Consider the following 11293-nt stretch of genomic DNA (forward strand, 5'->3'; position numbering starts at 1 on the left):
CTGAAAGGCATGTAAATAATTTATTATCTCTCTTGTTGTTAATATTGTTTATAGCTATGTTCTGCCACCATGTGCTATTCATAGTGCACCAATGGTAAGACAAATGAAATTGGTCTGCACGATGTGCTCTATAAAAAGAGCAGTGTATTTGAAATAAATCAGTTCTCTTCTTGCCTCCTGACTTGGAGTCTTCATTATTCCCATCCTGCCTCAACAGCGACAAAGTAGTAGAAATTTTACACCACTCTGTGACTTTTTTTGCCTCCTGAACACCTACTCCAAGAATAGAAGAACTGTTTCACTTGATTTGTAACTGAATTGAGAGAAAGACAGAGATTTCTGCTATGCAGATTAGTATGGTGATTGTAAAATCACTGAATACCTGTTCTGTGAAGAGGCCACAGAGGGCAGAGGTCCTGCAACCAGAGCCAACCATGACTGGAGCCCATGGAAGAACAGGATGGTGCCACTTGAGTCCAGACCTGACAGGATCCAGCTCCATTTCAATGGCAAATTCAGAGAGAGCATAAATCATATGCAGTAGGTTTGGCTAGCAGCTCCCAGGCTGAATGTGCCACATATTTGCACATGTGGAGGCAAGTAGATTTTTGCTGTGCTCCAAAGAAGCTGAGGTAACCCAGCATATCCAGTCATTTCTATGGTGGTTCCTGAATTTGTGCCTACCGAGGTCTCTGCATAGCACCTAGTCTGCCTGGAGAAAGCATGTAAACATCTCTTGCCTTCAGCAAGTAGGAAATGTCCCAAAGTACCTATTTTTACCAGAGTGGAGTTGCTATGCTACAGCTGAAACAAAGAGTAATTAGCAATTCATTGAAAAGATACAAGAAAAGAAATCACACAAAGGGGAGTCCTTGCTGCTATCTCACTTTCCTGATTCTTATCTCTTACTTCCTATTTCTGGCTTTTCATTTTGGACTTTGCAGCTCAGCTTCCTTTCGGTGTTTTCCCTTTGAATTTTTGCTTCTCATATAGCATTGTGCTTACAGCTTTTTGAAAAGGAAGCCTGGGAAAAGGTTGGTTTGTTCAGGAATGTTTGGTAACATATTTTTAGTTTAGGGATTGTCTTTTAGAAATTAGAAACAAGGGTCATGCATTAAATATTTTCCTATGTTTAAAAAGATATTAGTGCTTCCTGCTTATCCCAGCTTTGTACATTCAAAAGACTGGATATTAACAGTGGCCAGAATGCTTAAATTGAGAAGACTGAAGGTGAATGTTTCTCTTTCTGAAGAGTAAAATGAACAAAGCACATAACTGTGCCCATATACCACCACAGACTAATCATGTATCATGAAGATTGCCATTTCATGGGGATTTTTAACAGGTGGGAGTCACACTTTTCAGAGGGCATAAATGCAACCTCAATATGTTTTGCTTGAGAAATAATTATTTACAAAAGAAATGCAAAAATGGTTCTCAGAAATGTTCTGCTGGAAACACAATGCACTGATATTAGATTGTTGGTTCCCTGTGAAGCATCTAACTCAAGAGTTGAAACCTTCTCTTCTGCTTCTAGGAGTGTCAGACCTTATATATGGTGATATAATTATGATGTAAGCTGGCAAAAAGACAATTTATGCTGTAAATTTGGGGAAAAAAATAGCTGTGATCTGGCCCAGAAGGTCTTCGACCTTTGAAATATATTTATACCACAAGTTAAATAATGGTGGCAAATTTTCTGCTGTCAATATCTGGGGAAGCTTTATTAATTCCCATTGCATCAATTTTCATGGAAGAGCTTAATTCAGGGTTTTACAGGATTAAACTTCTCACTGGAAAGGAAAGCTTAATGGATTCAACAGGTAAAACAACAGAGAAACATTAAAACCAGAGTGACACTGGATTTATTCCACTATCTAATCAATGGACAGTGTGGAAGATCACAGTAGCCTTATTTCTTCCATGCTATTAATGTATAATCCAGATATTTATCTGTTCATATTGTTTTCTTCCATTACATATATTTTTTTAATCCATTGTAATAATTTACTTTGGCCTCTAGCTCCAAGCATAGGATACAGTTTCCATCTTATTCAAAATAATATTGGCTAGTTGCTAGGGGAGTGTGCTGATTCTTTTTACAATTTCTTTTCCTCACCACATCTGTGTGTAATTTTTTTTATTTATCATCTCTCTAGGACATTTTTACTGTGAGAAACACAAACGTGAAATGTAGCCCTTTCAGATGTCCTTTGGTGTTTTAGACAAGGAGCATTTCCTAGAAGTATTTACTGAATAGAATTTTACCAGCTGGTAGTTGATACCAAGTATAAATATCTAGGTATGTGTGTGGATGGGTCTGCACTCTACACATCATCTCTTATCTCCTCTGAGTGAGCAAGCAGGTATGAGTTTGAAGTGCAGATGTGGATTAATTTAAGGGTGAGCCTTCCTGCTCCTTACTGCTGCAGACCTGTGGTGTACCAAGTGTGCAAAGCTCTTTTTTTTGTTATTTCACCCTTGGGACCAGATCTGGCACAAGTATTGAGAGAGTTACTGGCCTAGCTGTGTTCCCTGGTTCTCTGATTGAACTTAGCATCTCTCTCCCACATGAGGGATTGCCCAGTGGGATTTACAGTGGTTCCTCAGCCCCACAGCTTACAGCCTGACCTAGAAACATAAACCAATGTCAGTTTTAGTCAATTCTATGCCAGCAGACATGGGTAGTGGTTTATATCTGCTGACCTGAGAAGTATGAAGAAATACTGGGCTGGCTGCTTTTTTTTTTAAACAGACTTTTATTTTTTTAAACAGACTTTTTTTTTTTTTTTTTTAAACAGGACATCAATTTCTAATTGATCTCCTAATCATAACCTTAAACTTGTGTTCCTCATCTGGTTTTGGCTGCAATTTTCATTTCCATCTTAGGAGTACTCCTTTTACTTCTTAGAGGATAGATACTTTTTATTTTGAACATAAAGATGTCCACTACTCATTGAGCTAATTGCTTTCAGCTCATCCTTACCAATAGTAATGCCTTGGTTTATATGAGACCTCAACCTAACTTTTTAATTTTTTTACCTTTTTTTAAAAAAAATAAAACATTGAGTTTTGACAAGTGTTAAACATACTTGGCCAGCCCCTCCCCTCCTGTCCCCTCCCCTCCCCATCCCAAAACAACACCTTACCCAAATGAAACATACAGTATATTTGTTTTCCCCATCTTCACAATACAGAAGAGTTGAGCATTTTGGTTTTGGGTTTATAAATTCACATTTGCATTCATGAAGAAAAGGCTTTCCTACTGTTCCTGTATTTCTAGTCTAGTCCTTTGTTTTACTTGGCAACCTACTGGCAATGTCCTTAGCCCACTTGAGACACAGGATTCCCAAATGACAAGCTGGTCATACACTGTTCAGTTTGCTTTGGTTCCCACTAACTTCATTGGCAGCAACTTTTGGTATTCAGAGGTTTATTTATGGCTAGCTTTATTCCCTTTTTCCTTTCCTGTAGATTTTTTTAATGCAGAAAATTTCATCTCTCCAGTGGAGCATCAGTTTCACTGGGCTCCACTTGTTTGCTGTTTCTTGTCAAGGCTCTGGCAGGATAAATAAAGTGTAAGAGAGGAGATGGGTGAAACAGATTTGTTTTCTGTTTATTTACATGGATTTAATTGAAGAACATCAGAGCATCTCATAGAGTTTGTCAGAAGAGAAGTGGTGTAAAGTGAGAAGTATCAGCCCGCTGGATTTATGTTAATGCTGTGCAGACAGTGCTGATGATAGATGGGGATTTCCCCTTTGGTTGTGAAGTTGGGGCAGCTCATTGCTCATTCTCCTGAACTTCCTATGGAAGACTCCCCAAAAGGATTGTTTTTTTTCTGACCAGCTTTAGTTCTAGCAGTAATCTTTGAGCAAAATGTTTAATTCACCTCCACTTAAATACTGATTAAAAAGTACTGTTTCAATGCAGGCAGACAAACTACTTAAAAATCTGAGTTTGGCTATCAAATGACATGATCTCATTTAATTCCCCCAAAAAACCATCCCCCGAAAGAGTATGGCAAAGATTTATTCTATTAAAGGTTATTCTTTCAGCAGTAAGATGATTCAGTGTGATTTTCTTCTGGCCATACATGCTGTGATAGCAAGCTGACTCTCCTGTCAGCAGTGTGCCCAGCATCAGAGCAATCTCTGTCCTGCAGGAAGGTATGCAACCTCCTCGGGGTTGATTGTTTTTTTTATCTTTCTTTTTTTTTTTTCTCTTGGCAGACGTCCTTGAGCATTTGAAACGGATGTGAGAGAGTTTTTAGTCCTCATGCAAAACAACCAACTAAACATAACAGATTACATCAGCTCAGGCTTTTCAATTCCTGGATGGCAGCAGAGTGCTAATCCAACCTTCATCCTGGATTTCATAAACTGAAACAAGGGAGGCTGGCAGGAGCAGCACTGCCGGATTGAGGAAGCTGACGACGGTGCAACATGTGGGCAACACACTTTATAAAGCTGATAAACTTGTAGGTTGATGTGTGCAGCTACCACTTTGGATTCTGTACCGCTGCTTCCCTCAGCAAGAGGCACCAGCAGGCTGAGCACTGAGACTTGCTCTCTGGGATGGAGCATTTACCCCTGCAAGACATGAAGGGCTTCCTGTTCCTCACACTACTCCTGATGCCCGTGCCTGCTGGAGCTGCTTGGAGTGCGAAATATGCAGTAGATTGCCCTGATCCCTGTGACAGTAACGCATGCAAAAGTACCGCACGTTGTAAGCGAACAGTGCTGGATGACTGTGGCTGCTGCAGAGTGTGTGCAGCTGCTCTGGGGGAGACTTGCTATCGTACTGTCTCGGGTATGGATGGTGTCAAGTGTGGTCCTGGGCTGAAGTGTCAGTTTTACACTGAGGAGGATGACTTTGGTGATGAATTTGGTATCTGCAAAGGTAATGATGTTCACTTTGTATGCACCCACTGTGGCAATTTGACAGCAACATAAATGCAGAGTTTGCCTCTTGCTTGAAAGGAGTTAAATGGGATTTTTACAGTTCATCCTTTAGCCAAGGAAAAAGGGAAGAAATGCCTACTGTCATTAGAATGTACTGGGGCATGTTTATTAATGGGTGATATTGTTTACATCTGGGGACCTGTGTGAGGAAATACAGACAGGGTCTGCTTGGAGGTGAGATTTTTGACTAGGGCTTGGGACACCCAGGCACTAGTCCTGTTCTTTCTGTTGATTTGGTGGGTGGCTTTCTATAAATTGCAAAGACTTTAATCCTGCAAGTCTAACCTTGTCACGGGGTCCCTGTCGCAGCTGCACGGTCCTGGGGGTGATGCTCCCTCTGGCACTGCTGGCTGCCTGCCCGTGCAGGTGCTCACGCTGGGGTCTGGGGGATGGAGAAAGTAGCACTGCCTGAGTGCTTGAAGACTTTGTCTTGTTTAATTTAGTCCTGCCTTTGAGGTGCTCAGTCATCCTAGGGATGTGGTCGGGGGGGGGCAAACAGAAACCCTCCTACCTGAAGGATGGCAATAACAGAACACAAGATGACTGTGAGATGGGCAGCCAGGCACTGCATTCAGTTTATTCCATGTCACATGTTGCATGCTGATTTCTTTAGTCAGAGGCTGTAATCACACTTTTCATTAAGGAGCTATTCTCACTCCATTTAAACAGGGGAATCTTTAAAGGGTGGCAACGTATTATATTCGTAAGAAGTAGGGTGAATTTTTTTTAAAAACCAAGATATATTAATAAAAGAGTTTGCAAAGCATGAATGCAGCGGGTTTTGCTGTGTTTGTATACCACTTCAGTAAATAGATACAGATAAGCCTTAGAATAACTTCCTAGAATAAATTCTTGAAAGTGGGAATATCTTGACAGTTAAATATCAGGAGTATTAATAGACTCAGTTTAAAGTAATGACTTAGGACCTGATGCTGCAAAAAACACTTAGGCTGATTCACATACAGTACACACTTATTTACTTTATTTAAAATAAGCTCATGTGCATGGTTGAGTGTGAAACCCAGAGGAGTACTTTATTGCAAACATGTAGAACTTATACATATTTTCCTGGTGCACTCACCAGAAAAATATTTTACTGAAATAATTGACTGATCTTCAGTTTATTAAAAATAATCACAGTGCAAGATACTGCCTATAAATCCATTAACAATTGTTTTGAACTAGTGTGTATTTTTCACTTTCTTCATAGGAGTTTCTTTGCAATAGCACCCTTTGAATGGGAGAAAAGAAATATTATAGGACTTGAGATATGAATCCTCATAGCTGAATCTTCAGTGCTCTGTGGAAAATGAGAAGTAAAATGTTTGGGTTTTTTTCCCAATCTGTCAGTGGAAAAACTGTAATAAAAATTTAATCACTTAAAATTTAAATTGGTGTTTAAAGCTTCTATTCTCCATATATCTATTTCCACTAAATATAATAGATGTAATTTTGAATTATTTTTCTTTCTTCATCTCAACTCTAAGAGAGCACAATCTCTCCCTGGGGCCACATATTATTTTATATATCCATTTGCAGCCATGATACCAGATCACTCACCATTTTAATAACTTCCATGTTTCCAATAACTGACAGATGCAGGATGGCTAAATTCTCTCTGGCTTCCTGTTGCCAATTTACTTTGAGGTTCTGGCAAAATGATCTGAACTCTGTTTTTCAATTTCTTATTTCTAAAATGGGCAGTATATATTCCAGATCAATTTTTGGGATACTTTTATTATTAGGAGAGTGCATTGTACTATTATCAATAGCAATGTCATTATGGCTTGAAGCAAAGTACTTTTTGGTGCCCTTGCTTCCATTAAACCACTGGAAGCTATCTGCAATTTATTTAGGAGCAGAATCCTGTTAAACAAAAACCTTCTAAAAGACAAATTTACTCAGATCTCAGTTCCATGAAATCTAAAAAGTTGTATTAATGCCAGGATTATTCCACACAGAGCCAAGTGCTTTGGGTTCAGATTTGTTTCTATGCTGTTGTGCACAGGTTTTCAGCTTTTTGTCCAGGCTGAGCACCTGTAGCAGGCAGATTGATGATCCATGTAATGGTGCTCTTTGCTTGTCTCCCAGGTAGCATATGCACACAAGACCACTTCTATTTGAGTGGGATTGTGTTTTTGATTTATCTGGACAAGCAGCAGATCAAAGAGTCATTATTGGGAAGGGGAGTGTGCTGAAGCATAGTAAGATTCTCCATGCTGGAGTGACTTGCTGTGTAGTCCATTCCTGGGAACAGGCTGATCTTCTAGGGCTTTTCATTTATAAGAATAAATCCATGTATCCATTTGATACACAGAGAATTGTAAAATGTTTGCTGCACTATAAACACAAAACTGTAGTGCTTTAGCTTGATTTTCATATTACCTAGGCTGTATGGCAAAGTTAAAATTTGCATTCACTCAAGAGGAGACTGAACAAACTGAAAAGTGTAATTTTATTGTGGGGTGTTATATGCAAAGAAACTATGTTTGGATTGGAAGGTCTCGTAGCTGAAAAGGAGAGACAAAATGAGGAGAGAGATATCATTTGTGCTTACTATGTCACCTTTCCTAAGTGCTTTGTGGAGGCCTGGGCAAGATGGTTCCTTGGTCCAGCCCTGAATAATCATTCATCTGCCCTTAGGAGGTGAATCAGAAACTCTCCAGACCTTGCCATTTAAGGTGATCATGTACCTTGGGTTGGCAAGGACAGTCTGAACATAAAGGTCTTTTTCCTGGGATATCTCACACCTCTTCTGGGAATGATCACCTGTTGGTGGGTTTGGAAAGGACATGGATTTTCCCAGGCTCTGCCTCTTTAGTAATGGTTTTGGGAAGGTATCCTATTCAACAGCAAGGCTGAGGAAGACAAGGGCTGTAGCCCTTAGTTTAAACCCTCTGGGAAGTTATATGACCCAGCATGTGATATGTGTCAGCTATGGGATAGGGCAAATCTCCTGTACTTGACTTAATTTTCTTCGGAAAACATTTGCTCCCATTCTAGCAACTACTCTGTAGTGCTCCTCCTAAAGCTTGCTCAGGAATGTGAGGTTTGAATTAGGGCATTATGTGACCAGATGCAGCATAACCAGCGAGTTGCCTTAGTGCCAGAGATCCCTTCAGGGCATGCTTACTCTTTTGGCTGGAGATGCAGCCTAAAGAGTGAACTGTCTGCCATGGGAAGGTAGAATCTGTCTGTCTGAAAAGGTGTTGGGTGAGAGGCTACTCCCCAGGACCCAGTAGCATCTCCAGATGGATGGTGAGTTTGCTGGATAGCTCCTCAGGTTCAGGCTGCATCTTCCACCCAGACTACTGTCCCAGGTCACAACAAGCCTGCACAAGTATCAGACTGCAGCTCCAAATATCAATGGTCATGAAAGTCCAATAATATAATAGTGAACCACATAGTGAGTTCAGGGAGCTTCTGGAGTCATCTTCCTTCTAAACTCAATGCTACTTCTTTAACTAAATCTTCTATAGTTGTATACCTACGTATTCATACTGCCTTTAACTAAGACAATATAATGTAAGAGTGTGCTTAAATCTAGGAGTCTTTCAGGGAAGAATTACCAGTAGCACATTATAAATAAGTTACAGGAAATGAAATTATGTTTGTTAAGTGTGTCAAGGTTTGATAATATTGGAAAATACTTTTTAAAAAGCAGTCAGCATGCTGAAATCCTGTAGCTGCAGTCTAGCTGACCTCAAAGGTTTTCCACTTTCAAGCAGACCAACTATTAAGACAGCAGCTGACTTGGATCACTGAGAACAGCTTTGTTATATTTTTTTCCAGAGTGTCCCTATGGTAGCTATGGAATGGAATGCAGGAAAGCCTGCAACTGTCCCTCTGGCATCTGTGATAGAGTAACCGGGAAGTGTCTGACGTTCCCATTTTTTCAACTGTCTGCTTCAAAGCCTCCAAATCGACGAAAAATATCTTCACACACAGGTAAGACTTTGTGGGACAGTGGATTTTAGCAGAAAACACCTTGCACATGATCTACTAACACTCTGTATGTGAGTGGTGGGTACTTTGGTGGGGCTGTGCAAACCATTAACAACACAAGGTAGGTTTATTTTTCTTATTGGCAGCTTCCTTAACATGTAGCAATGAATTAGGCGAGCTGTGACACATGCTAGAAGCATTTTGAAATACTTTGCAACTGTTGCATGTTCCAGGTGTACATCACCTGTGCAGTGGGAGGCTGTGCTAGGATTTGCATCAGTCAGTTCAGGATTTCACTACATTGCATTTACTAGTGCTAGCTAATACATAGCAAAAACAATGTTTCTTTTTCTCCATGAGGACAGAGCTTTATATATTTTCAGTTGTCAGTGAATGGTTTTATTAAATGTTTTATTGTAGTCATTTGTCACAGTATCACTGGATTAAATTATTTCCTTTATATTTATGTCTGAAGCTTGTAATAGATCTGTCCAGAATTAAGACAAAAATAAAAACAAGGGAGTGTCACAAGCTGGAGTGGTTTTGATGCACCAAGAAAAGATCACTGAAGTTTTTAGAGGTGGGATAAAAATTTTCCCCTTTTTTCACACCTGATGATACTGAAGTATGTTTGTCTGAATGAAGTTTACCCTAAATATAAACACAAACCAAAATAAATACAAATGTGTAGAAGAAAAAAAATTCCAAAAATATCCAGAGGTTTAAATCTAGGTCTACTGGGAACTTTTATAGGATTTCACCTAAAGGTCTTTGGATTTAATTTCTTCTCAATCTGCAATTTGTGAGGAATTTTAAATTTTCTTCTGTTATATTAAGCTGTGTAGAGTTTGCTGTATTAATACAAGATTTATCTTTCCCCCTTTCTCAGCTTAAAGAAAGTTAGATTGAAGCAAACTTCTGCAGCTTATATCACATTTAAAATCTCCAAAAAACTCTTACAAGATCAATCAGCCCTGATATTTTTGTATTTTTCTACATGATTGTGCTCTTTTGCCTTTCCTTTTTCTATTTATTACTGAGGGTGTCAAAATAATAAGGGTGCCTTCTTTTTTCTGTATCTGTGTTTTATCTGTATTCAAACCTTCCTGGTCTATATGCATTGTTCCTCCTCCCCTTTTCTCTTCCCCACTTGCCTTTGGTCCCAAATTTTCTCTGACTCAATGTTTAGCTGCTTGACTTATCCTAGCCAGGATGAGATATGCACTGCATGGAAAAAAAACAGTGTTTTTTACCCTCGCAAAAGTTTCCCAATTACTTCTGTTCTCAGAAGTCTGTCACTGTTAGCAGATCAGGGACACTACGAGCAGTACTCCATGAGGTGGTCACACATGGTTTAATTTAAAAGTGGTCTTCAGAAGTAACTATAGCATTTAAGAGATCTCCAGTGAATCCAAACAGCTGTAAATGCTTCTGTTTTAAACAGGCAAGTTTCTGATCATATGTTTTATAAAGACCACTATATCTACATATACCTAACAAACTTAAAGGTGTCAGAAGTCCTATACATTGCAATTTTACTCCTTTCATGGTCTAACAGGATGGCAGTGGACAGCACACTGTCCCAGGCCAGCTAGTTGTGCCAGACTGCCTCAGTCACAGCTCAGAAATCAGCATCAGCCAGGGACTGTTTCCAGTTGACAAACTGAGTATCTTTTACCTATTTTTGGAGAGTAAGAGAGTTTAGCGGCACAGACCAGGCTATTCCATGCCAGCTGGCCTCAGTCAGAGAATAGTTGCAGGGGAGTTTAATTTACTGCTGTAGTTATTGAGGATGTGTTTCTTGGTCCTGTGTCACACTGGAGTGAGTGTTACAGTCAGAACTGGAAACTGAAGTCAACTCATCAGCCTTATGCTTAAACCATTAGAAAATAGATATGACATCTGCCTTAATTTGGTAGAAATTTTGCAGCTAGGTAATTGGGGGTAATTTACTGAGTTTTCTGCAAAGATGTCAGTTAAGGATTTTCTGAAGTATTTGTAAAACCAGGGACATTGCTGCAGAATAATATTTTAAAGCTCTCATGTTCATGAAATCCACCTTTATTTTTGTGGTTTTTTCAGACAATGACATGGCATCAGGGGATGGAAATTCTGTAAAAGAGGAATTCGTTAAAGAGAAAGTTAATCGCTCTCCAGTAATGAAATGGCTAAATCCTCGCTGATATTTACTTACACTTGTAAGACTTTCAAGTGAATGCATTTCTCACAGATTATTGAATATGCAACAACACACTTTAAGAACAAAGTGGATCTATAATGTATGAATATGTAATCTCTGAAGCTCAAATGTGACCTGTTTTTAATGAGAAAAATGTTTACTTAAAAATAGACTGTACAGTGTATATGACTTTTGATATTTGTTT

General features: G+C 39.3%; 1 protein-coding gene across 2 annotated transcripts; it reads left to right on the forward strand.

Moving 5' to 3' along the window:
* Window positions 1–4577: 4577 nt before the first annotated feature.
* Window positions 4578–11092, forward strand: ESM1 (endothelial cell specific molecule 1). 2 transcript variants are annotated; one of them, XM_021553886.2, is made up of 3 exons: window positions 4578–4902; window positions 8757–8912; window positions 10992–11092. In XM_021553886.2, exons 1-3 carry the CDS (start codon window positions 4578–4580, stop codon window positions 11090–11092), a joined length of 582 nt encoding a protein of 193 aa, XP_021409561.2. The 2 variants fall into 2 exon arrangements, with proteins under 2 accessions (XP_021409561.2, XP_021409562.1); XM_021553887.1 differs by lacking the exon at window positions 8757–8912 and having other exon boundaries at window positions 4602–4902.
* The last annotated feature ends 201 nt before the right edge of the window (window positions 11093–11293 follow it).

The sequence above is a fragment of the Lonchura striata genome, chromosome Z, assembly GCF_046129695.1.
Source record: "Lonchura striata isolate bLonStr1 chromosome Z, bLonStr1.mat, whole genome shotgun sequence".
In the NCBI taxonomy this organism is placed as follows: domain Eukaryota; kingdom Metazoa; phylum Chordata; class Aves; order Passeriformes; family Estrildidae; genus Lonchura; species Lonchura striata.